Here is a 27,448-nt window from a genome sequence, read left to right as displayed (position 1 = left end):
TTTTAAAAATATAGATATTCTCGAGTACAAAAAATATATCTTCCGGCGAATAAATTACACGAATAGCGCATATTGGAAAAGTTGTAGTGATTTTACATGAACAGTGTCGTTCTTCTGTACATTGTCTTCGCCGTTTCAAATAAATGTGCATTTATAACACGGAAACAATCGTTGTACCCAGTTACCCAGCTAGTTTTCGGTGGCAACGGCTCGCAGCCACTAACAACAGAGTCATTGGTGGGATGCAGAGGCGCCCAGCCAGCAGCCGTCCAGGACACCCGAGACATATTCCTTCTAACACGAGCAAGATAACCACATTGGCTATCGTGGGGCTTCACACGCGCACAACCAGTCTTGTGTCATACGACACTGGGGCCGGGTGAGAAGGACGTAACCGCGTCATCATGCACGGTCCGCACTCATGCGCGACGACGTCACCGCCCGTTAACGGCACCTCGTGGTTGCGACGAAGTGGCGTCACGGCCACGTGCGTCCAGGGGGTGGGGGTCGCGGGCGGAGGGGGCGTGGTCGTGTGCGGGGTCGTAGGCGGAGGGGGCGTGGTCGTGGGTGGAGAGGGCGTGGTCGCGTGCGGAGGGGGCGGGGTCATGGGTGGAGGGGGGCGGAGTCGTAGGCGGAGAGGCGTGGTCGTGGGTGGAGGCGGCGGGGTCCGTAGGCTGAGGGGCGTGGTCGTGGGTTAAAACGGGGCGTGGTCGTATACGGAGAGGGCGGGGTCCTGGGTGGAGGGGGCGGGGTCGTGGGCGGGGGGTTACGCCGGGCGCCGCCGCTACCCCCGCCGCAGACATCGTGGAGGCCGTCACCGACTCGCCACGCGCGGACCGGCGCCGCCAACCTTGTGCGGGTTAAAGTAGCGAGCCTGCGAAACGAACGTGAACTCGCGCGAATCCACCCCTTCCATAGGCTGCAACACACGCAACTAACAGCCGAGGCGAGTCTACGTGATGGCTCTGCTGCTGAAGGGTGTGTGCGTAGCGGCTCCGGTCGCGTACGCCGCGCGGCGCCTGTGGTCGCGCCCCGCCGAAGCGGAGCCCGCGGCGCCGCTGCCGGGCCCCGGGGTCCCCGCAGCGGGCCAGGCCGCGGGCGAGAGCGGTGGGGAGCGCGCCCTCATCTCGCTCGTCCAGGTCGTGTTTCGCCACGGGGCGCGGACTCCGCTCAGCCGCGTCTCCCGCCTGCCCGAGGTGAGCGAGGGGTCTCGGGTCGGTTGCTGCCGCGACGCTGAGGGGGGGTCGGGTCGGGCTTGGTGGCTGTGCGACCGCACCGGGGCCCAGGCGCTGGGGCGGCAAAGTCAGGGGCGAGGGGCAACGTTGGACAAGGGTGGTAGTGGTGGTGGTGGGGTATTTAACCATTGGCATGGGGGGAGGGGGGGGGGCGAATAAGCTACTTCACTATATTGGGTGATTTGTTGTTGCGAGTGCTCCACAACACGCGTGTGGAGATCGATGTGGCCCCGTAGTTTGGAAGTGTGGCCGCGGTGGTGGTTTGCTGCTGGTGGCGGTGCTGCTGCTGTTGTTCTGTGTCGGGTGTGCGGGATGTAGAATGGTTGGGGGGGGTCCTGCTTGCTTGGCACGTGGGTCCGCTTTGTTGCCCACAACGTGGAGTGCGACACGTGGGGGTGGGGGGGAGTGATGCGCGCGACTGGTAAGGAGCAAGTGAGTGGATGTGGTTGGTGGTGGTGCTTGTGGACGAGGAGTTGGTGGCTGCTGGTGTAATAATTGGCCTTACCATTTTTTTTAATCACGAGCCAACCAGTTTTGAGTTTACATTGAAGTGAGCTCTGCAACAAATGTGAGCCATGAAGATGCCAGAATTATGTAACCAGGAATGTTCTCACCTGCTGGTTCTGTTCGTGGTCACCTGATGTTTTGTTAATCCCTCAGTGGGCTTTACCTGGTAATATAAAACAAACATTTACTTTTATTCGTGTGTTTTAAGTGATTTGTTTACCTTACCCTACACGTTGCACTCCTATCTTGTTTGCGAATTGTTGTAGCGTTCTTACCCGGCCCGAGTGGACATTTGTAAAAAGCAAAAAAGAGCTTTATAGCTCATCGGATTTCTCCAGTATAACTATACATTGTGATTCTGTATCCACGACCACTGGGAAACGGGTCTCTGCCAGGATAAGCAGGGGGTGGGCATGGGTCTGTATGCCCATGCGACGTGGGGCCACGAGACTCCATGTCTTCGGTCACTTCCACTCCGTTTCCACCACCCCCAATTCCCCTCCTGCCCAAAGTATGGACCATATTCGTAAAACTACTGACTGCAGTGTGCGCTCCTTCAAAATGGCCTCAAAGTGCACGTAGCCTGGCACAAGCACCATGGCCGACGTCTTAGTAATAATACATTAGACGTACATTGTAGCGCTCGTCACCCTTGGATCACAGAGTGCTGTACACAATATGCATTAAAACCTATCAATTTAAATGTCTAATAATAAAATTAGGTGAAAGCATTCTTAAATAGGGAATATTTTACAACATCTCAATTACAGCCCAATCCCTGATGTCTTTTGGCAAAGCGCCCCAGAGTGCAATGGGCGGTTGTTGATGTTGCTGATGTTGAGGTGCAAAATTTATGTCGTGGATTGCCACCCCTTGATGTGTCTCCGAAATACAGCAATCGTTTCGCGTGCTCCCCTGTTATCGCTGCCGCCGGTTATTTTCGCAGGTCGACTGGCCACCGTCCATGCTGGAGGCCCCACCGAACACGCTCTTCCAGTATGAGGTGACGGACCTCAATGGGGGCAAGCAGCCTCCATCCCCCCTGGAGGAGTCGTACCAGGCAAACACTCTGCCGGTGCGTTCGCCGCCGGTGCTCAAATTAATGATTGACCCGCTATCACTCAGCCACTGATTTACTGAAATGTGTTGTAATTTCTGCGCATTGCTTGATGAAGTTTAGTGGGTGTACGAGTTAAAACGTAGGCTTTCGTGACCAATATCATCCATAAGAGGTTTTTTTGGGTTAAATCACGTAAATATATGAAAGTGTCGTTAAAACCCGCCACCACCCGACACAGCCAACTTTTACCTTACCCTACACAAGGGTTGTCATGTAAACCGAACGTGCCACTTCGTCACTAGTACAGCACTACACCGGTGTGTTGGAGAGCCAAGCCACAACATTTACAATCCGAGTACGACGTTTTGCCAGTAATTACAACTAGCTTCATCAGGCGACAGCCAGATTTGTGGAGAAGTCCTCCTGTTTCGTTCCTCATATAGAGGCGAAGATGTGGTGACCACGCTTCTGAGCTCTTGCGCCAAGTGGGGGGGGGGGATTACTGAGCTCTTGTGCCAAGTGGGGGGGTGGGGTTTACTGAGTACCCCCCCCCCCCACTTGGTGCAATATCTCTATGCGCGATATCTGTATGGCGATTTTAGCCGGGAGGTTGTTGCGTTGTCTTACAGGGCGGGTGTGCGCGAGGACAGCTGTCCTCGGTGGGCATGCAGCAGTTGTATGAGCTCGGCGTACATCTGAGGGAGACGTACATCAACGGGTGTGCTCTGGTGTCGCACACCTACACACCCAGCCAGGTTTAGTGAGTATAGCACGTTGCAGCATGTCCACACTAAGCCACGTTTCGCATCACAGGGAGTCCACACGCTAACAACAACTAACAACACACACACAAAAGCAAACCCAGCAGCACAGCACCCCACACCTTGCGGTATATTAAACCTCACACAACATCAATGCACACACCACTTTCGAGTGAAAGATTGGTGGTTCACGTGGCTTTTTGAAACTCATAAAACCGCTTGGCTCGAAATGGTGGCTAGGAAATGGCAGTAGACTGAATGGATTCTTGATTCTATCTGGGCGCACCTTTGACTGTTGGATTTTTTTCTTGATGTGACAGTTTGGAAACATGCTTACTAATGTAAATTGGCCAATCAAACCATTTATGAACACTGAAAGAGTTTATATTGAGACTCGTTGAAGTTTTGATTAAATACAGCATATTATTATACCCACACCTCGCATCAAATCACACCCATCACCACACATCATGACGAATCAAGCAACACCACATTCGTGAAGTTAATCATGCTTTGTACTGATTTTATCTTGGTGTGGTGGTATGCTTTGGTGTATGGTGTGTTTTACGGCTGTGTGTTGTTGTGATGGTGCATGGTGATGCAACGGGGTGTCGTGTGTGGTCTTACGTGTGGTGGTTGAGTTTGGTCGTGGCGTGTTGGTCTGGTGGTGTATGTGATTTTTTTTTATGTTGAACCTTGGTGGGTGTTTCTGGTGTGTGGTGGTATTGTTGTGTGTTGCTGGCATGTCATTGTAGTGTGCGCTCCACCAATACGGCTCGTACAATTGAGTCTGCACGGTGCCTCCTGGCTGGCCTCTTCCAACAGTCACAGCTCGGTGAGCACCTTGTGTGAGAGAGTGTGTGCTTCTCAAGGTGCACCTAGCCTGGCATGGTCGCTGTGGTGACGTCACCGTCACGTAGTGGTGAATGGCGGGTATTGATATTGGTGCTTCTCAGGGAGTATGTGTGTCTATAATGGAAGAAGTGCTTCATCTAGTTGAATGAAAGTGGCAGGCCCATTCTCACCATTCATTTATCATACTAAAACGAATTAGGTGTTTTTGGGCTCTGATGCTCTGCTCGTGATCATTAAGCATCTTTGCGATGGTTGTCAGGCCGAGGTAAAGCTTCATGACTGAGAGAAATTCCCTGTTTATCTTGGGTTTGTTCGGATTATCCTCTGGCTCCTACGGGATTTAACAATGTGGTAAGCCTTTCATGGCTTTATCAGTGGAATTTACATCTGTTATGTATACAATGAGAGACTAATAGTTCCCATGTGCGATCAAGAGATGGCACTATATTGTTCATCAATATCACGTATGCTGATGACCTGGTAATTGCTGTCACCGCTGAGAAAAAGTTGGAGACTGCTTCTGAAGGTGGAGCTTGCCACTAAGAGGTGGGAGGGACCTCACCTATCGATACCACCAAAACAAGCCACCTACCTGGGTCCCCTGTATAGTTGAACGCTCAAACCCCTCCACTCTTTGAGTAGCGGGGTTGGTTATGGCGAGGATGGAGGAGTTCCTCTACCCGGGCAATGTGCTCATGGCCAGTTCTGGCTTGGTATCTCAGCTCTCACTCTGAATCAGTCATGTGTGACTATTGTTTCATCAGCTGTGTAACGTGTGGAAGCGACCTGGCACTGCACGAAGCTTCTCGGCCATAATAATACTCTTAATGAATGGTTACGTGGCGAGTGCATTTTTAGCTCCGCTGCACGTACTAGTATAATAGTCGGCGGTGTGCAAGGATAGTGATTTTGTTGGTTAGTGGCGAGCATGTGGCGAGCGGTGTGATGTGTGTTGCGAGTGGTTTTCAGTGTGCATGGTTGTCTGACTGGCGAGTTGCCGTGCGCATGGCGAGTGGTATGGTGAGTGCGTGCGGTGGTGCGTGGTGTGGAGCGCAGAACCGGCTCGGATCCACGTGTCGCACTCTCTGGCGGAAATCCTCTACCCCAACATGCACGGCTGTCCGCGCCTCGGGGCCATATACCGGTGCGTGCCCTCCCCATGGGGGTGTTGTGACTTGTTGTGATGTGCTGCACTGTGTCAGATTGAGAAGGGGTAGCATGCTGCCTAGAAATGTGAAGTTGGCGTAATGTTCTATGGTATGGGCAACTTTTTTTTACTGGGGGATAAATAGGACTTTCAAATATCTTTCGTGGGAATTCACACAGTAACACACACCTTGGTGTTATCTAATAATAATTAGGGCTCACCTTTACAGGTGACTGATTGCGGTGTTGCCATATTGACTAATATATTCTATTAACATTTTGCCTAGCCTTTATAGAAAAGCACTCGACTCGGAAATTAAGGATGTTGAATGATAACCGGTAACCGTTTTCTAAATCAATGGCTGTTTCGGAAAGTCGGAAGCTGTGAATCAACTCCAGTGGAATCTTGATTTGAAGCTTTCGTGACTGTAGGAATCCATACTCTTTGGTTCTTTTGGTAAAGTTACGTAGAAAAATAATAATAGATCACGACGTTATTGGTGAAGGCAGCAATTGGCCCACGTGATTGGACAATGGACACGGTGGCCTAATTCACTGTGTGGTGCATTTGACCTCGCTTTTCGGTTAGAAGGTAAAAGTGCAGCCTCGCAATTGTTCACTTGCTCGCACCGCTGCTGGTGGAAGAGCCTCCGCTGGAGGATATTTGGACTCCTCTTTCCCGCTAACCAGACGTGTTGGAAGAGTTGGGCATATACTCGTACTTGACCCCACCACGGACGACCTACCAATTGACTAACTTTGGTATACCTATTTATATTGCTGGATGGGCAGAAAGCCCGGGAAGTTCAGAAACTTGCCCAAATGTTTCAACTGCCGTGCCGGGAGAGGGAATCGAACTGGTGACCTCTGGATTGGCCAGCGGATTGATCTCACACCACGGCACTTCCCTTCATTTCTCATTTAAAAGGGTAAAAATATTACTTGTATCGCTCGAGACATTTGTATATTGCTGGCAAACCAGTAACCGCTTTTTACCGTTTCTTTTCATGCTCTTACCGCTCATGCAAACCAAGCGAGTTAGCCACCCTAGTAGAGATTGATGCAGTCATCCAAGCTGTCACAAAGCTGTATACCAGGCGAGGTACTTCACATCTCACCACCAGTGTTGCTCTTAAGGCCTCTGTGCCCAATGACCCCATGGCCCCCTGGCCAGTATGCATGTGTAATGTATTCTTGCATTATCCCGCGCCCCGTGGTCTGATCCTGTGCAGGCAGGGCTGGAATATGTGCCCCGAATGGAAGTTGCTGGAGGAGCTGCTGCCAGCTCCCAGTCCTCACGCCGCCCCAGAGTCTCCTTCCAACTTCGTCGCCATCAGGGACGTCATCGTCGCCAGGGAGGTGTGTGGCGGGGCCCGCAGGCTGCCTGAAATCTCAAAGTCACCGTTTATATCCAAATTGTATTTTACGCTTGCTGTGGTGTAAAGTGGGTTAGTTACTGGGTGGTGTGCGAAGGGTTGGGATGATGTGTGATTGTATGGGGTGGGTGTGTCTATGGCGCATTGTAGGCCCATGGTATGCTGGTCCCAAAGGAGCTGTTAAGGCACAGACATGTGATTGACACCGGAGCAGTGACCACCATATTGAACATCCTGAAGACCTCTCACAGGTACTTTACTCACCAGAGCTGGCCGGGTGACTCCGGGGCTTGATGCAGAGTTTAAAATTCAAATGTATTTTCTTTAACCAGGTGAGAACTTCGGAGATCAGGATAGAGTCTAATTTGCAAGAGTGACCTGGGGAATTAGTCTGCCAGTAGGGGCGATGAGTCCATTAAATCGATTAATCGGGAAAACATTGTAATTGACCTCTTTGTAATTGCTGGGGCTCCTTTTCAAATGTCAGTTTCCCCAACATCCTCCCTGGCAAAGCAGGAAAACCCCCCTCAAACCACGCTCAGCATTACGTGGCTGATCTTGCCGATGACATCACCAAGCCCCGCCAGCATGAGAACAGATGTGACAATTTTTTTCCCCCAACTCTTTTCATATCATCCGAAGAGTCAATTACCAATTAGCAAAGTAACTAATTGCTTAAATGATTTGATATCCCAACTCTATAAATAATAGTTTAACTTATTTTGCATTTTCTATACAAATATTTATTTTTTCACTTGGGTGTATGTAACTATGATGATCTTTGCACTCTTCTAAAATGTTATTTCTTGAAATTACACAACGGCATTGATTTCGTTTGCCAATCTGTGGTGATGTTTTGTGCCTTTTGATTGGCTCAAATATTCTGTGTCATGGTGTGTGCAGAGATGGCTTACAGCTCTGCATTGGACGTCTCCTTGACACACTCCTCTCCAACATAGACAAGTATATGTGTGGAAAAATGTGAGCATCAACTCTCACCCCGCCACGGCATATTGCTCCAAACTAACTCGGCACATTCATCAACAACACGACTCGTCAATAAAAGAAATAAAACATATAAAAGGCAATGTATTGGGTGTATACAGAGCACAAACAATATACTTTATACGAAAGCAAAAAACAGAGCCATATTTTTCTTAACAGCAATGTTTCAAAATAAATTTCCATGTAAATACTTAGTATATAGATCCGCTAAATGTGTTCCAACTGTTGGTTCTGTGTATTTATATAACCATAATTATTCCATTTGGTCCAGGAGCTGTCTGTTGAATGGGTTACACTGTGTATATTAAATTCACACTGGTTTAACATCGGGAATGTCATGTAGTGTTATACTGCTTTTTAAAAATATTGGCAATATATATAACTGATAATTTTGGTTTCTTGATGTTGAGACTTAAGAATAATGTTAGGCGTCGTAGAGTCATGCAGGAATGTGTGCTTGGTATGACAATGAGATGTATAAAGAGGAACACGTTCGGAGACATGCAAATTATGAACGGCGTATTGACTTTTAGTAATTAGCCTTTGTGCAGGACACATAGCTCGAATAAATGATGACCAATGAACAACAGTTGTGTCCAAGATCACCACCGCACGGATGGAGCAATGAGATCAGTTCATATGCAGAAGCGAGATGGATTGTAACATCACAGAAGCATGTGGGCTGCTGCCAGCATAGGGAGGCTTTCATCCAGCAGTGTATAGGCAAGTGAGGAGGTGGGAGGCTTTGGTCCTGCCATGGGGCGGAATGTCGTTGGGGGCTCTTGAACTGCATGATATAAACTTTTATGACTACAACCTTTGGATATGTCCGGTCGCCACAGCTGTGTGTCGTTTCTGTTTGGTGCGGTGCTACGCAGGCAGGAGAACCTGGTGTTGTTTTCGGCACACGATACCACGCTGCTGCCGCTGCTGGTCGGCTTGCGTGTGTTCGACGGTCGGTGGCCACCGTTCGCGTCACACGTTGCCATTGAGCTGCACGTGGAGCCGGTCTCCCGCCGCGCGTTTGTCCGCCTCGTGTACAACGGCAAGGTGAGCACGGCTGGTGAGTGGCCGGGCAGGCCGGCAGAGGCATCGCCGCCACGGGTGACACTAGGTGGCAACGCCTTGGCATTTGGGTGCCACGGTGGCGAGATGTTAACTACCTAACCTGCTATACAGGAGGTCGTGGGTTCGATCCCGACCATGACCCCTGAATATTTGGAGTTTGCATGTTCTCCCCGTGGTTGTGGCTTTTTTTCCAGGTCCTCTGGGTTTTCCCTCCACATTTAGAAACAGGCCTTGAGAGTATTTGGCTGCCATACAATTCCACGCGATAAGCCACTTTATTGCGCTATCATTTGTGGCCAGGTTGCTTCTGAAAAAGAGCTATATAGCTCAGTGGGACCTGGTAAAATAAAAAAAATATTTTTAATAGTTTAATCTAGTGAAAGTGATTCAGCACTACCCTGGTGCTACCTGCTGACATGCTCGCACAATTTTCATCCACTCACGCTCATCACCGTTGGCGACAATCGGTCGGCTAGCGCTACGCGATCGAAATTCCTGTCGTCGCCACTGGGGTGCGCGGTGAAGGTGTGACGTGTGTTGTGCGACATGGTGTGGTTTGCTGTTGCGTGGTGTTGCTGCAGGAGCGCCGCATGCCGCAGTGCAGCGCCACCCTGTGTCCTCTGGAGGAGTTCCGCGCGGCTGTCGCTGACCTGGCTCTTACGGCCGAGGAGTTAACGCACATCTGTGACTTGGATTACAAGCCCACGTCTCCTCCTAAGTCGCCACAGTCCACGTCTTCAGCACCGCCAACCACGCCATCACAATAACCACAAACCCAGTCAACACTGTAAACATCAGCTCTGTCGACACTAACACGTGACTCGGCAACACAGACCCATTAACAATAATACCATCAGTATAATTTCCATCGCAAGCGCCATCAATATAGCCACGAGCATAGTGCAAAAACACCATCATTAATATCATATCAACAACACTACCGCGAAAAGCTTTGCTTGTGTGCTTTGCCAGGTTGGGACATCAGCCGCACATTTTGCAAACCCATACAAAAATTATTCAAATACGGCAATTTACAGCTTCCGTCGTCAACATCGTGCTTAGCAACGATCACCCTATGTTCCTATGTTCATCCTAAGTGCGAACAGAAAACACATTTTATCCGGAACATCGACTTGACAGCCTCTGTTCAAGCCAGATTCTTCCCGGAGGCTGAGGACTCGTTGTCGTAGGCTGAACATGGATCTTCAGGGAGAAATCGACTGTAGCTTCTTGTTTAGGATTGTTTAGTTTGTGTCCTTCCCCCGCGCCTCCAATTAGCAGCCGGGTTGGTTACGTACAGTGCGAAATAAGTTCAACATGCGTACATTATCTCCTCACAAAATAAGTACCTGATTCTGAGTTAAAGAATCTCCGCAAAATGTAGGACGCACCCCAAATTTTAAGTCGTACAAATCTGGTCTCACGTGCGCCTATCACGTCAGACGACTTTTGCTTTAAAAGTCTTGGTGAAACGCCTCTTATAACCTGGAGACTATTGTACTTGCCGTTGCTCAAGAGCACATGGCAGCATGGTAGTCGCATTCTTTTCAATGAATGAACATTTAAAAAACCTACTTTAAGTGCTAATCTCTCAGTAGAGTAGGTAGATATGTGCAGTAGGTTTGTTTCTGCACATGGCTTTACATGTGTTTTGGTTTGGCTTCTGCGCTTATATGGTCTCCACCATACAGGCTACATTTCCCACGTGGATGCATTGCGATTGGAAGAGGGACTGACATGATGTGCAGTGTCCCTGTCAATTATATGAGAAGAAGAAAGTAATCAAATCAGCTGGAGGTTGAAACAAACATTAACAGATTTTAATTAAATATATGAAAAGGTATGTCCACTGTAGTGAGACAGGTGTAGATACTTTATGCAGTCATGTTTTCAATCTCCAATCCCCCAGGAAAATGTTTTTACGTAGATTAGTGATTTAAGTGATATTTTTACATCTTTAATTTCATCTTCACCAAAATGTTGTTTACAGATTGTGGCATTGAGAGAGAATAAGCGATAAAAATAAGTATAAGCGATGTTCATCTAAACTGAAGACATCAAATGCTACAATATTGATAGCATTTAATCATGCTTTATTGAGGAAGTTAAGTTCAACAATTAGCCTTAGAAAACGTGTGTGCATACTTAATCCAGTTTTGTGCTTAGTTGCAGCATTCACTCGCCCTGAATATAAATGTGCAGAAATGAAATCCGAGTTCACGACACAGCTGGTGAAATGGTTTCCAGTTCGGGCAGTTGAATGCAACCAATGCACGAGGGCAGTAGACGCTGCATGGATTGCAGCGACACCGCCAGGATGTACATGGATGACGCATTCGTCGATGACGCGTTTGATGGTTTGAAATTCGCCAAAGTCGCAGGATGGCGATTCTTTGATCTTTCATTTGTAGAAGGTGCACGTGCATCTCCCATGTTGCATTCGAGCGAGGTTCAGTAGAAGGAGCTGTAAATAGACCCTCTAGATCAGTGTTCTTCATTAGTTTTCAGAGGAGGGGGGCCACTTTCGCTGATAAGACATGAGTGTGAGGGCCGCGACACATTTAAAACCATTGGCTTGGCATGATGGGGTGTTTTCACATTTGTGTCATGTTGGGGGCCGCACTACAGGCCACCAGAGTCCGCCAATGGCCCGCGTACCTTGCAATGAAGAACACTGCGCTTGATGGCATTTTGGCCAACGCTTCCATGGCCAAATGTCTTTGAAGAGGTGGGAGTACCCACACGTTACCCTATTTCCTGTGACCTACCATTTATATACTGCTGGGTGGACAGGGAAACTTAAAAAAAGCAATCTTTTTTTTACTGCTGCACCGGTAGATAGAACCAGCGACCTTTGGGTAGCAATTCCAGTGTGCGATAAATTACACCATGGCAACACTGATAGGCTTTAATTTTAGTGCTGCTGTTATTGCTCAATAGCAAAGAGGGTGCTCTTGAGATGCTGCTCTTCAACGGCCATGAGACAGTGATACTGCTTATGGCTACATGGCATTAGCTAGACATGTGATGACATAATCCTTGTAACATTCCTAGGATTAATTTTCTTCATTATTGTTTACAAGTTGAAATTTACATTGTTTTAATTTACCCAGGTTTTTAAGCTTTCTATTGTGAACAGAATTGAGTTTGCACATGACAGTTTGATTATGGTGTATCATTTCCATGGCACGTCGACTTTTGCCAAACCGAAGCTGAAATTACGTGCGATTCCTACGACTTTGAAATTGTGCATTAAAGTCAAAACTATTTTACATTATAAAAGGTCTCCAAAAAATACAAGTTTACCAGGTTTCTCTGTTAGTATTGACACATCAATGGGCTCCTGTGTGTTTGCATCAAAGGAATTCTCAATATAATCGCAATCAGCAATGCATTATAATGTTTACTGGACTGTTTACGATTCACGAGACACTTTTTGTAAACATGCAGCTAATTGTAAAATCTAAAAAAAATAAATTAATGACGTTTTGGTCAATGGGCTTGTCCACATTCCCCCCCCCCCCCATGCTCTTTAAAGCAAGGATTTAAATCTGATAAATTGTAAGACATTTTCAAATTACATTTAGGTGGATACTTGGCTCAAATAGCGTACGTTAATGTGCATGTCACAGCCTATTCTACTGAATGGGGTTTGGAATCCTGGTGGTAAGAAACATTTTTGTAATGCACACAAAAACAATGTAATTAATTCAAAGTTGGTGCTCATCTGCGTTGGCAGTCCTGAACAAGTGGTTTACATTATGCATCACTATGGTAGAGCTGTGAATTCAACACGCATGCTCCGTTTGTTTCATTCCAGCTCTAAGGGCTTACTAAGTATGCATAAAACACTCCACATGCTCAACTGAATAATTGGGGAGTGCCATTTGTATTCCTTAACAAGGCCTCTTGAATAGTGTAAAGCAAAATAACCAATGGTATGATGACTTGGGAGGCCTTATAACAGTGGATGGATAATAGCCGTTGGTAAATGATTGTAGTTTTAACTTGGTGGTATTGGCATGGGAAGCCCAGCCAGAACAGATATGTTCAGTATTGAACACGCTCATTATGATCGCAAATTAAAATTGTAGCAGTGCACATGTTTATCCGTGTACTTTCTGTACGAGTGGTTTTTAATTTAATGGGATATTGATCCATTGTTTTTGCCATTACATTTTCAAGATGTATATATTTTATATAACGGGCAGTTTCTTGCAAGATGCTGTAATTTTAACACCGATTATCTCATCGCCATGTCTGGAAATATTTCTTTCCGTTTATTTTTTGGCAATACTGTAGTTAAAATTTACGTGGATAAATTACAATGTTTAAGAAAAAAATGGGTTTGAAAAATATGCCTTTCGCAAAGGTGAGAAAGAGGTTCGTATATATTTTTTTGCACTTGTAGCTAATCTAAAATGTTCCACAATGTAACTGAAATGTTGAATAAATCCATGTCTCTGAGGAGGAGAATAATGCTCATGGGTGTCAGTTCTAAAGGACACAATCAGCCATGTTCTCTCCGTTGTTGGATGAAGCGATCACCACTTCGCTACCACTCCCCACGGTCCAACGAAGCCACAGGCCATCTCACTCCCAACACGTGAGCTAATCTCGTAACTTAATCTTCACAGAGGATATCTTGTCAATTGTACCTCCCATGGCTGCCATTCCATTACACGTCTCTATTTGCCGCTTGTTAAGAGGTTCACCGTTCAAATGAAACATTACACGTAGCAATACGCTGCTTTTACAGAGTATGTTAAAGATCCGGTCATGTTATTCACAAGAGTAGGCCGGTGTCATGGGTCAAATTTGCCAATTATGAAATGTCACCTCAATGGGAATACACGAAACATCATCGCCCCCTACTGTGAGAACTTGGCAGGACCCTCATAAAAAGACCGTCACAAGACTCGCTGAGGCTTTTTATTTTGCGCGAGTAAATAAGCTTTGCAATAAAGAATAAGGGCCATCCACCTTATATATTGACGCGATGTAACCCAACAAAAACATTGTTATGCACAGTCACGTAGGTATAAAATAAAATCAATCACGACGTTTCGATTGCAACACAAGCAATCATCATCAGGTGGGAAAACCACAGCAAGCAAATTTGTTTTGCTGAAGTGGGAGTAACAAACATTTTCTCGCTGTGGTTTTCCCACCTGATGATGATTGCTTGTGTTGCAATCGAAACGTCGTGATTTATTTAAATATTTATCTTATACCCACGTGACTTTATCTAAAGAACCAAATAGTATGGATCCCTGCAGTCACGAAAACTTCAAATCGAGATTGTTACGGACAATCAAAGTCACTTGCCGAGCCCTCCCAGAAACGTGGTCGCCATGACAACGCCCCCCTCCCTCTCTCCCTTTTTCCCCGCCCCCCTCCCTCCTCTACCCCCACCCCCCGCGCTCCCATCACGCATCGCGGCCCCGGTCCCCGCCCCCCCCTCGCTCTCAGCATGGCGGCCTCCAGGCCCGTGCTGGATGTGGCGGTCCCCGCGGGCCCCGCGCTGGCCATGGTGCCCGCGCCTCGTCCCCCGAACCCCGTCCCGCTGTCCGCCTCGGGCCCCGGATCCGCCTGGAGCTGGCGCGCGGCGCTGGCGGTCGGCGCGCCGCTGCTCGTGGTCGGGGCGGCCGCGTACCTCGTGTGGCGGCGACGCGCGCTCGGCAAGAGGCGCGAGCCCGAGGGCAGCGCCAGCCCACCCGGGCCGCCTTTGCTGCCCAGCGGCAAGGGCGGCGAGGCCAAGGAGAGCGAGAGCGAGGCGGGCAAGGGCAGCGATGAGGTGAGGAGGGAGACGGGGGTGGGTGGGGGGAGGAGACGGTGGTGCGTGGTGTCGGGATGTTGAGACGAGGCGTGAGACGACGGGCTGCAGAGTGACAGGCGGTGAGACCTGGTGCAGGGTGTCAGGCGGTGAGACCTGGTGCAGGGTGTCAGGCGTGAGACCTGGTGCAGGGTGTCAGGCGTGAGACCTGGTGCATGGTGTCAGGCGGTGAGACCTGGTGCAGGGTGTCAGGCGGTGAGACCTGGTGCAGGGTATCAGGCGTGAGACCTGGTGCTGGGTGTCAGGCGGTGAGACCTGGGTGCAGGGTGTCAGGCGTGAGACCTGGTGCAGGGTGAGACCTGGTGCAGGGTGTCAGGCGTGAGACCTGGTGCAGGGTGAGACCTGGTGCAGGGTGTCAGGCGGTGAGACCTGGTGCAGGGTGTCAGGCGTGAGACCTGGTGCAGGGTGTCAGGCGTGAGACCTGGTGCAGGGTGTCAGGCGTGAGACGTGCTGGAGTGTGCCAGGCGTGAGACCCGGTGGAGTGTGCCAGGCGTGAGATGCGATGCAGGGTGACAGACGATGCGCCTTGCCTTGGGACTCAGGAATAATGGCCTGTAAGGTCAAACACAGACGACGTGTCACGCGGGTGTTCGAGCGATTGTCCGGCATTAGCCTCGAGATTCACTGAGCTCAAGATAAATTAATTAGGCGCGAGATGTATGCATTAGGCGGGAGTGTAAGCGCGTTAGCTGGAAGATTAACATCGTTTGGGTACTCCGACCTTCGGAATGAGAATACAGTATCGCGGTGGGCGTTAGGCCTGTTTGATACTTGATATTATAAAGCAGTGCTAATTAAGACGTTGTTTGCGTTTCATATCGTGCTTGTGCATTGCTGCCACAGCGGTAATTTATTTTAATTCTACCACAAGGTCGGCCTCAAACGCTCACCCCTACACCACTGTTATTCGCCATGAGCACAACCCCCACAGCCATTTCCTCTTGCCACAGCTGGCCCTCACGCCGCCAATATTCAATCTCTCGCATTGGCCGCACTCAAACGTGACATGTTTGATGGAGCCGCATGACCGCTGGGTAGCAGACATCAGGGTTTCTGGCTCCACGAGCGAGCGAGTTCACTTAATCCCATGGCGAAAGTTGATTGAACGCATGTTGCTACTGCAACACCAAATGCCTCCCCACCGATGTCTGCTATGCGATGTGTTTGTAAGTGTGCTTTTTTTTTTAACCAGGTGAGGTTCTGCCGAGACACACCACCTCTGTTGATGGCGGGACACCTTCACAAGTCTTTGCAGATTGTGCTGCGTGCCACTTTGGCCACCACCACTAGAGAGTGACTGCTTCTGCGCAAACCGTTCTCATTGTTCCTACAGTAACATTTATGGGTGCACATGCACCAAGCGAGCTCTTTAAGCGCGCCACATTGCTCGTTTTATGAAATTCTTGGGGGGAAATGTAGCTTCTTCAGCCGTTGGCCTGTGTGGCATTGCCACACAGCGACTTCAGGTGAATTGGAGTGAATTTGAAGTGGGGTGACAAGGACCCGTGTTGAGCAACCAACGAATCCAATTCCCGACCGAGGCTAACTTCAATGGGAAATATATGAACACGACCAGGTCTCGCTGAGGTCGAGTCGGCCTGACATATGAGTACCTGGTGAGGTGCGTACACCATCACTGGTGATACAATAACAGCCTGGGCCTGGTGTTGGCCACACCCTCCCCTAATGCGCTGTGCTGGCCTTCAAAGGCACTCGATAACAACACGTGTCCCAAACAGCCTTACGTAGGTTATACAGAGGGTATTTGTCTTTGCAGCAGACCCCGCTGGAAAAGGCACATGCCGCCAAGAATCGTGGGAACCGACTGTTCAAGGCCGGGCGCTTTGCGGACGCTGTTCAATGCTACAGCCAGGCCATCACCCTGGGTGTAGGTGCCACCAAAGAGGAGCTCGCAACCTTTTACCAGAACCGCGCGGCCGCCCTGCAACAGATGGTGAGGCTACGTCACCAACACTTCCACTTGTACTTACTCTCATGCCTAAAGAATGAGCCAAATATTTATATTTATTTACATTAAAATGGATCAGTACTGACAAATTCCTTTCATGTTAGTGCACCACCGCCAATTCAGTTTCTTAATTAGACGTTTCTGTTCGTGAGGGAGCGTTACTGAGGAATGTTGTTTCGATTCCAGTGGTACCTCGGAGATCGAACTTAATTCGTTCCAAAACCGTGTTCGAATACCGAATTGTTCGAACACCGAATCAAATTTCCCCATAAGAATGAATGGAAATAGCATTAATTGGTGGTGAGGAGGGGAGGAGGAGGTGTCAGTGTTGCTTGGAAGGGGAGTCCTCCTCCATAAAATCGTTGGGTAACTGCCCTTCTGGGGTTCTTTCTTTTCTTTGCCTTTTTTCGAGCACTAACTGTGATTCACTTGAGGGCCTTTTTACTAAAAACTGATGAAGAGAAGATTGTTTCTGCCTCCGTTTTAAGATATTTCTGAAATTACTCTCCATTATCATTATAAAAATCTCCTGCTCTGCTGGCTACTGCCTTATCTGGATGATATTTTTCTACAAAATTGTGTAATTCAGCCCATTTTGCCACCTTTGAAAAAGGGCTTTCGTGTAGAGTTTTTTTTTTATTTGGAAATTACCTGTTGGTCCATGGGCTGGATGAGAGGAGTCGTATTGGGGGGCAGGAACCCTACAGTGATAAAGGACGAGAGCTACGCGTAAACTGGGTCATTCGCCTTTGTCTCGGTCGCCCTGGCTACGTGTCTCGGCCCAAACAGGTCTTTCCCGTTGTTCGACCTCCGAATTTTGTTCGATGTCCGGGGCAAAAAATTATCTTCGATCACTGAATTGTTCGAGTTCTGGGGCGTTCGATCTCCGAGGTACCACTGTATTTAGATTTGGCTGCTATAAATGTCCACATGATTGAGATACTTTGTTGAGCTATCATTTGTGGCCAGGTCGCTTCTGAAAAAAAAATCTAATAGCTCAATGATCTTTACCTGGTAAAATAAAAATAAATAAAAATTGTGATTTGCTTATTTCCTATACGTTGCACTCCTATCGTGTTTTTGGTATTGTTTGTTGTTGTAACTTTCAGACCCATCCCGACTGGACATTTGTGAAAAAGAGCTTTATAGCTCATCACATTCCTCCAGTCTAAATAACGATTCTGATTGTTTCTCAGGGAGACTGGGACGCCGTGCTGTCTGACTGTGACCGTGCGCTGGAGCTGCACCCGCGTTACGTGAAGGCCCTGCACCGGCGAGCACGTGTGCACGAGCAGGCCGGCAGGCACGGCCCCTGCCTGGAGGGTACACCACACACACACACACCATGAGATGTACACACAACACACAAACAACAAGGTTGCACTCATTACACACAAAGTGCTTGCCACAAATGAACCACAATACCTTGGTAATCCAGTCAAGGATCATAAACCATCACACAAACTCCGGTCATCCTCACAGTGGTTTTTGGCTAGCTATCGAACAACGACGATCACTGCATCGCGTGCTTTCAGATGCGCTTCTGCGGCCGTCTGGAACGTGCTTCCTTCCGATATTAGGAAACCACTGGAGCTATGCATTTTTAAATCTATATTGAAAACTAATTTCTTTAGAACTGCTTTTTGTACTTGGTTTGTTGTCCTTCCCCCGCATCCCCGATTAGCATGGTTGGCTACGTATGTTGTGAAAGAAGTTCAACATACATACATAGATACACAACACACAGTACACGCATAGCCATCACAACAGTCGTCATTCACCACTAAGAGAATGGCATGGTCACTTTGAGGCCACATGAAGCGTTGGAATGTTCGCTGACAGAAGGTCGCGTGACAGACCCAGATGTAATGGTTAACTGACTGGGATAACTGGCAGATAACGTAAGCTCCTCACTGTTTTACAAAGGCAAACGCATGCAAGATACACACCATATGCACCACAAGCTTACACTACATGCGCCTGTAATACATGCTTAAAATTGCTTGAGAATAACTGATTCCTCGTTTCAGCAAAGTATACTTTTATGGTACAATTAGGCTAATGAAATAGTCAGAACTGTACAAATGGGACTAAATACATGGGAAAATAAATATTAAATTGCGAAGAATCGATTATTTAATTTAATCGTGACCCTAGATTGTGACCGTTTCTTCGAATCACCGGGGGTGAAGAATTACATCGTTCACATACCTTTTTCTGTAAAATCGTAGAGTTGTGATTTTCCTATGTTGTGGTGTGAAGCATAGCAGGTTTGTGGTACAGAAGGTGTAGTTTAATGTGGTTTGGCTTGGCAGATATAACAGCAGTGTGCATCCTGGAGGGATTTCAGAATCAGCAGTCCATGGTCATTGCTGATCGAGTTCTTAAGGAGCTGGGCCGCGAACGGGCACGTGAGCGCTACAAGGTACAACCCGGCACCAGCGCACTACCCACCAACACAGGGCACCAGCGCACTACCCAACAACACACGGCACCAGCGCACTACACACCAACACACGGCACCAGCGCACTACCCACCAACACACGGCACCAGCGCACTACCCACCAACACACGGCACTAGCGCACTACACACCAACACATGGCACCAGTGCACTACCCACCAACACACGACATCAGCGCACTACCCACCAACACACGGCACCAGTGCACTACCCACCAACACACGACACCAGCGCACTACCCAACAACACACGGCACCAGCGCACTACCCACCAATACACGGCACCAGCGCACTACCCACCAACATACAGCACCTGAGCACTGTCCACTAACACACAGCACCAGAGGATCACCCACCAATACACAGTACCATTTTGTGGTGTTCACTGTAGGGCACACCACCTTGTGTCAGGAATCTTCTACAACATGAAACATTGTGGAGTACCACAGCACCCAGAATTATGACACTATCTCACACTAGACAACTCCGCTGTTTTGTATAATGGAACATAATGTGTGTCATGACATGATGTGCCTCTTGTGCAGTGCTATTTTTATGTATGCATGGTGCACGTTCACATTTAAAGAACGCAAAGTTATTTTATATTATTTTATATAATTTTGCCTGGTCTGGTTATGTATATCTCTCCTGTTTTTGTGTGTGCGTGTCTATTCCTCTTGTGTGTTTCCGTGTTCATCTTGCTTCACGTGTCTGTCTCTGTGTCTTTTTGTGTCTCTACCTCCCTGTCTTTAGGGCCCTTTGTCTACACAGGGTTCCACTTGGTATTGTGAGGGCTCTGCTCGTGTGTAATACATCAGTGTGGGTGATTGTGCATGGTTTGAAATGTATTACACAGTGCGTATAAAGTGTTGCTTATGGCGTGTAATGCAGTGTCATATATAATGTTGTGTGTTGTGATGTGTGTATTCGAACCATAATGGTTTTATGACACGTGATGGTATGGTGACACTTGACGGTATTATGCAATTATTATTCACTGTGCAGGACCGTGAGCCAGTGTTTCCGTCAGCCCAGTTCGTGCAATCCTACTTCAATTCCTTCAACGAGGACCCCACCCTCATCTCCGAGACCGATGGCACAAACCCCATCCAGGATGGCGCTCCCAGGTTGGCTGGTGTGATGTCCCGTGTGCCCTGTAGTCAATATGATGAGATAATCCCATCGCAACGGAAACTTTATTGCAGGCCATGTGAAGTGTCGAAGGCTTGCTGACAGGAGGTCATGGGACAGACTCAGGTGTCATGGGATGACTGAGATGATTGGCAGATGTACCAGCTGTGCCCCCCAACTATGCCAACTTGCTGTAGTTTAGCCACCCGGCGCTGCGCTCATTGATGTAAGCGTCACTCCTCTGCCCTCCGTTGAAGGGTGACTGCCTTCAACTGACTTAACAACATGCACACACACGTGCGTGTGTGTGAATTGCATGTATAAAAGCTCTGAGACTTATCCAGACCACCCTGTTCAAAATAACTTCATGTGTCTTTGTCAATTAGACCACCAACTCAAACATTGATGACTGTACTGATGAGGCCTAATCGGGACAAAACCAGTCTACAGTTGTGTCTTTGGTTCACTGATACCCATTTGGAGAGCCAGATTTTCTCAACTATTCGAGTAAGTGGCCTAAACAACAAAACAACTACATGTTCGGTTCTTTTGAGCTGGTGGTCTGGATAAGGCTGAGAGCATTTGTACATGTAATGTGATCTTACGGTTAAAGTTTGTGAAGTTAATGTAATTAGAGTGGAATCAATTGATGAGGTGGCTTTGATGGTTCAGGGGTCTATGGGTTCATCCATAACTGACAAGAATGATCAATTCCTGTCTTGGTTGGTGCGCTGACAAGATGCTGCACACTTATGCATCCTCTCCATTTGCATAGAGGTGGAAAAACTAGTTGCTTTGGTCATAGAACCGGCATGAGAAGATTTGCAGATGGGCGTACTCTCAGCAGGCTGGCACCCGTCAGGTTTAGCCTCTGTATAGCACATTTGTGAACAATACTGCTGGACACCTGAGGACACTTGCTGTCCAATGACTAAGTTCAACGAAGCAATGGTTTAAACCTCAAAAGGGCATTGGGCATTGCCAAATCAGCAAAATCCAAATGAGTACAATGGAGTGTTGGTATGGTTACCATCTAGTTTGCTATACAAAACCAATATTACAGGGTGTTTTCTATGATCCATCAGTAAGCCTGGGTCACGTCTCATTGTTGCTTAAATACACAAGGGTTAGTGACATAATCACCTGGTGATGATTGGAGGCTGCTCTAGTGTGTTCTTGCTTGTGTTTGTATTAATGTGGGTGGTTTCATGTGTGCAGTACGCATGTGTGTGTACATGCGCTAACAGCACTTGCCTCAATAGGGAGAAATTGTGGCTTGATGTTAACTACCTTGCCTCATATACAGGAGGCGTGGATTGGATCCCAACCCTGAGGCCTGTATATTTGGAATTTGCATGTTCTCCCCGTGGTCGTGTAGATTTCTCTCCGAGTCCTCCATTTTTCCCTCCACATTTAGAAACATGCGTTTATAGTATTTGGTTGCTGCTATACATTTCCACGTGATAAGCCACGTGGAAATGTATAGCATTTGTGGCCATGTCGCCTCTGAGCTATATAGCTCAGTGGGCCTTACCAGGTAAAATAAAAAATCGTTTAGTTACGTTTTTTATTCTGTTAAGGCTATATCGGGGATCTTCATCTTTGCGCCTGCGCGTTTGCTTGCGTGCAGCTCCGCGTACGAGCAGGCCTGCGAACGCGTGCGTGCCGGCGATTACACGCGCGTCATCGCGCTCTGCGACGAGGAGCTGGGCGATGGCTCTGGCGAGGGCCCTTGGGTGCCCAGGGCGCAGCTGCTGCGTGCCACCTTCCAGCTGCTGTCGGGCAGCGCGGTGGCCGCGCAGGTCGACCTCGACCAGCTCATCGACAGCGAGACCGTGCCAGTTAAGGTGGTGGTGCCTCCCGTTGTGTCTCCGCTATGTGTCAAATGTCATTTCCTTGTGTTAGTGCATCCATGGTTGCTCACTCGATGTGGCTTTGTGTGTTTGTTCATTCAAGCATATTGCACCTCTGTTACTGTATCACTCACTGTGCTTGTTTAGGCGCTGGGAACACCGAACCTGAAAAGTGAACACATTTTTTAATGGGACCTGACTGAGCTCAAGATCTCGGGTCAGAGGAGAGTTATGATTATTGAAAGAGCTCATACTAATAGTAACTCGTCGGCTACTAAGGTTGGTTAGTGGCCAGGCTAGTGCTCATGGCTGGTTGGGTAGTTATAGTTAGGAGTAGAGATAGTTTGGTAGGCTAGTGTACTCTTCCTGTAAGCTCTTTATTCCAACAATAACACTGTGCAATTAATATAAAAAAAACAGATGAAGTTGTAGGTAATGGACCATTTTCACGGCACGTTTACATTCCAACCACTGGCCTTTTCAGTTTGTGGCCTTTTTCATGTAGCTTTGATCACTACACAACGCTGTGTTGTATGCTGCTTGTTGACCCACTCGTATGTTTGGATATTTTGTTCTCTGTTCTCTTTACATCTCGGAGACTCTTTGCCACTGTTTCTGTGAGTCCCCTTGCTTTCACGTCCGTGAGCGTGCGTGTTATGAATCTGACGTGCGTTGTTCGCAGGTGCGCGTGAACGCCCTAATCAAGCGCGGTAGCATGCACATGCAGTCGCAGGATGTGGCGCGCTCCGTGCAGGACTTCGCCCGTGCCCTGGAGCTCGACCCCAACAACGCCGACGTGCACCACCACCGCGGACAGGTGACGGCCCCATGGCACCGCTACTCCCGCGTCTGTGTTGGCAGTAGTGGTAGCCTATCTCACGATTTACTGTTTTCTTCGGATTATAAGACCGTCCGGAAAGTAAGATGCACCACAAACTTGTGCCCATGTCAATATAGTTTTACACATGTGGTCTGGCACCCACACACACATACTGGATTATAAGATCCACCCACTAAATGTTGCTTTAAAATACACGAGAAAAAAGCATCTTATAATCTCGAGAATATGGTAATATTGGTGGGGTGGGTGCATAATTGTAAAGTTGAAGGAAGATTCAACCAGAACACAAACAGCTCTTATCTTGTTACATACCTAGGCTGTGTGTGTCTCAGGCTGCCTGGCAAGAGCTTGAAGTTTCATGATTAATATTAAAAGAATGCTTTAACATGATCGTGACTTGGTGTGATTCACCATGACATAGGTGTGGTGTGGGGAGGTGTGACTTGAGAGTGACGTGGTGTGGGGTGATGCGACGTGATGTGTTTGTTGTAGTTGCACATCCTGCTGGACCGCGTGGACGAGGCGATGTCTGACTTTGAGGAGTGCGTACGGCTCAAGCAAGACTTTCCCCTCGCACGCGCCCAGCGTTGCTTCGCTCAGGTGAGCACTTCACTCATTACCACGCTCGCCACTTACCACACTCACTACGACTACACCATGCTCGCTACCACCGCCACTCTCCACCACAACCACACTCACCAGGTCCGCACTCACCTCATTCATCACTATCACATTCGGTCGACACATTGATCACCACTGTATCTCACTCACCAAACACCCACCAGCTCCACATTCGACACGGTCTTCATCATTACAGCTCACTTAACAGCTCCAGACGCTCAACTTGCACATTCACAATCTCCACTCTGCACACCATTGTACTACACTCCTCACCTCCACACCACTGGGTCAGGGCCGCCAAGAATTGAGCTCTCGTGCACTACATGGTGCACCTGTACATTGTGTTTGCTTGATCTGCATGCTGTGCTACTCTTCCTACGAGCTGCATACTTCATGCACTTGCTATCCACACAGCGCCTGTTCTGTATTTGTAACAAGTCATCTCCTTGTGAGCTGTACGTGCTGTATTTGATTACCGTGCAGTCTCTGTGTGTGTGGTGTGTTCTGGATCTGCATTCTAAGCACGCTGTATGTTCCACGTCTGTGTGTGTGCTACGTTGTGGGGAGCGATAGTGTAGCGGTTATTGTGCTGTGCTGTGAACCTGGCAACCCGAGTTTGATTTCCGCTCATGGTCAACATCGGTGACGAATATTTGAATGGGTCCTAGGCCTCCCCGAGGTCAACTCGGCCTCAAATTAGTACCTGGTGCTGTGTGTAAACATCACAACTAGGGGACAAAGGTGGCCGAGTGTGGTGCTGGCCACTCAACCCCTTAATAGGTGCTCGCAAACAGTACTTCTGTTAAGTGCAAGTCTGTTAAGGCTATAGGGGGGATCTTTGTCTTTGCTACATTGCTCTCATGCACTGTCCGTGCGCTGTGCTTGCGCAGTACCGGGCAGCACTGTCCCACTCCAGTCCCTCGGAGATCCAAGCATCCATGAAGGCATTCGACAAACTCATCCGCGACTGCCCCCGCTGTGCCGAGGCGTACGCGCTCTACGCACAGGTGTGTGTGTCCGCCATGGGGCAGTGCTTCCACGAGCATGCAAAGTGTGTGTGTGTGTGAAAAGTGTGAGCGCCAAAGTGTGGTGGCAGTATGATTACCGCACTGCGATGCGAACACGGTGACCTGGATTGGATCCCTGGCTGCAGATGACGTGAGTGGCAAGTAGTATCTTCACCTGTGTTGGGCCTCACTTCGGGTCGATTGGTGAAGGCGCGCGTCAATATATAGCCTATTGTATTCAAGGTTTCATCTTCGCGGGCCTATTGGAATCAAAAGGCGTGCTTTCAATAGCCATCCGTTAATAAGTTACTCGTTGTTGCTTCCACCTCTTATAAGCAATGGTTCGTGGTGATGAGTGCTGACTTGCTATGGTGTGCTATCGCGGTGTAAACGTGATTACATCTCATGCGTGATCTAATGCGTGGTGGTATTGTGATGATACTTGTTTGCCTGTGGTGGTGTTTGCTTGTATGATAACATGATTCGTTATGTGATCTCCAGGCCCTCACGGATCAGCAAATGTTTGAGCGTGCCGACGAGATGTACGACTCCTGCATTCAGCTGGAACCGAACAACGCCACCACTTACGTGCACAAGGGGTGCGCACACCTTCCCGTACCTCATCACACACCTCAAAACACCTCATGATGCACCGCACATGATAATGTAGTCGCGTCATACATTGTACAACACATCGCATCAGCACATACCACACAATACACACATCGCCAAGCACGCTAAAATACATCACAACACCCCGATGTATTTAGTTTCACTTGAATTTACAGTTTCATTTTCAGTTGTGAATGGCTGTGCTGGTAGATGTGGTATGTGGGGAGCGATAGTGTAGCGGTTAGCGCGCTGCGCTATGAACCTGGCGACCCGGGTTCGATTCCTGCTCACGGCCAATACCAGTGACGATTATCTGAACCGGTCCCGGGCCTCCCCTAGGTCGACTCAGCCTCAAATGAGTACCTGGTGCGGTGTGTAAACATTGCCACTAGGGAGACAAAGGCGGTCGGGCGTGGTGCTGGCCACCCACCCCCTCGTGTACCGTTCCGGCCTTCATAGGTGCTCGCTAACAGCACTTGCCCCTACAGTCTGTTAAGGCTATATGGGGGATCTTTATATTGCGTGGCAGTGGTGGTGACTGTGGTTGTGATTGTGCGTCAGGCTCCTGCAGCTGCAGTGGAGGCAGGATCTGGATGCGGGCGTGCGTCTCATCTCCCGCGCCATTCAGATCGACCCCAAGTGCGATTTTGCCTACGAGACCCTCGGCACGATTGAGGTTCAGAGGTGAGGGAATGCACCAGTCGCCGTGTTATCAGTGGACACGCTCTGATATTAATTTGACATTTCCCTTGAATTATGCCGGTGTGATTGTGTAACATGTTAACTTAGTGTATGCAGTGTTTTTGGTAGGTCATTGTTTATTGTGATGTTATGTTGTTGACGTTATGTTGTGATGGTTTGATGATCGTGGTGTGGTGTGCATTTGATGAGTTGGGGTGATGTTTTGTGATTTTTGACACGTTTCGGTGATTAGTATGCTTGTTTTTTTTATGTTAGGATTGGTCATGTTGCAGTGTGTTGGTATGATGGGTTGGTAGTGGTGGTGTGGTGTGTTGGGTTGTTGATGGTTTTGTGTATTGGCATGATGTTTTGGAAACAGTGCATGGTGGGTGATGCTTTGTTCTGTGGGCGCAGGGGTAACCTGACACGTGCAGTGCAGCTGTTCGAGGAGGCAGTGACGCTGTCCAAGTCTGAGATGGAGATGGCACACCTGCTGTCCCTGTGCCACGCAGCACAGGCCCAGCTCGCAGTCGCAACCAAATATGGGCTCATGCCGCCCAGTGTCTGATCATGCAGACACTTCACCTCTCATGCCACGTACACGCATCGCTTCTCGTCACCCAGTCCGATCGCACGCGCACACCACCACTCGCACGACACATATGCTACTCAACATCTGACTGTGTGCACAGCTAATGACTCTCACCACATTTATGCAGCTGAATAATCAGTGAGCCCCAATGTCCAGATCTCTCCTGCCCAACTTTATGTTGTAATTCATTATAAGAACATTTTTCAAGAGGACTCTGCTTTGGCATTTTAGGCCAACTCCTCTTTCAGGAGTGCTGTCCATGTGGGAGAAAACCCACACATGGAAGGGGGGGTTAAACATCCAAAAGTCTACACAGATGAGTTCACAAGCCTAACTTTGCCATATTACCATCTGATGGCCATATGACAGCCAGCCTGCCCAGAAGATTGTGTTTCACAAATGTATGTGATCCTCCAACTCGTGCCACCGAAAGCACTTGATCGTGCACACCTGCTATTCATCCGACCAAACATTATCTTGCGTGAACCACCACATTGCTGCACCACCGCACACATAGGCATAACACAACAGCATCTTGTCATACATCACACCATGGACAGGTCGACAACACCAGATGACATTGTAGGCAGCATGAGAATGAATGTTAAAATGTGAAAAAAATATGTAGTTGCACTGTTCACATCGCATCACATTCACGTCTCGTAATGTTTATCCTGTATCTCTTGTGTGTAACCCTAGCAGTGTCTGTTTCCATTTGTGATATTACCACCCTCATAAAATCCTTTTCCGAACGCCAAACAATGAGCATGTTCTTAATTCCCCTTCTTCACTCGGCGGTGTAAATGGACACACTACATTTAGTTGATTGG

The 27,448-nt window shown here is 48.4% G+C and overlaps 2 protein-coding genes across 4 annotated transcripts; both read left to right on the top strand.

Moving 5' to 3' along the window:
* The first annotated feature begins 765 nt into the window (after positions 1-765).
* Positions 766-13,492, top strand: LOC116951892 (lysophosphatidic acid phosphatase type 6). Of its 2 annotated transcripts, XM_032970720.2 has the most exons (10): positions 767-1,196; positions 2,689-2,817; positions 3,432-3,562; positions 4,319-4,398; positions 5,475-5,562; positions 6,797-6,923; positions 7,091-7,191; positions 7,844-7,921; positions 8,824-8,995; positions 9,595-13,492. In XM_032970720.2, the coding sequence occupies exons 1-10, from the start codon at positions 960-962 to the stop codon at positions 9,778-9,780; spliced, it is 1,329 nt and encodes a 442-aa protein (XP_032826611.1). In that variant the 5' UTR covers positions 767-959; the 3' UTR covers positions 9,781-13,492. The 2 variants fall into 2 exon arrangements, with proteins under 2 accessions (XP_032826620.1, XP_032826611.1); XM_032970729.2 differs by lacking the exon at positions 7,844-7,921 and having other exon boundaries at positions 766-1,196.
* Positions 13,493-14,443: 951 nt separating this feature from the next.
* On the top strand, positions 14,444-27,380 carry TOMM70 (translocase of outer mitochondrial membrane 70). 2 transcript variants are annotated; one of them, XM_032970678.2, is made up of 12 exons: positions 14,444-14,810; positions 16,630-16,803; positions 18,015-18,141; positions 19,134-19,243; positions 20,286-20,407; positions 22,042-22,258; positions 22,947-23,081; positions 23,598-23,705; positions 24,617-24,733; positions 25,235-25,332; positions 25,907-26,029; positions 26,441-27,380. In XM_032970678.2, exons 1-12 carry the CDS (start codon positions 14,487-14,489, stop codon positions 26,592-26,594), a joined length of 1,809 nt encoding a protein of 602 aa, XP_032826569.2. In that variant the 5' UTR covers positions 14,444-14,486; the 3' UTR covers positions 26,595-27,380. The 2 variants fall into 2 exon arrangements, with proteins under 2 accessions (XP_032826569.2, XP_032826561.2); XM_032970670.2 differs by having other exon boundaries at positions 16,627-16,803.
* Positions 27,381-27,448: the final 68 nt, after the last annotated feature.

This window comes from Petromyzon marinus, chromosome 3, assembly GCF_048934315.1.
Source record: "Petromyzon marinus isolate PM22_M1 ecotype Great Lakes invasive population chromosome 3, UKy_Petmar_22M1.pri1.0, whole genome shotgun sequence".
NCBI classification, from domain to species: Eukaryota; Metazoa; Chordata; class Hyperoartia; order Petromyzontiformes; family Petromyzontidae; genus Petromyzon; species Petromyzon marinus.
Note: the sequence above shows the minus strand (reverse complement) of the source record. Positions and strands in the feature narration are given on the sequence as shown.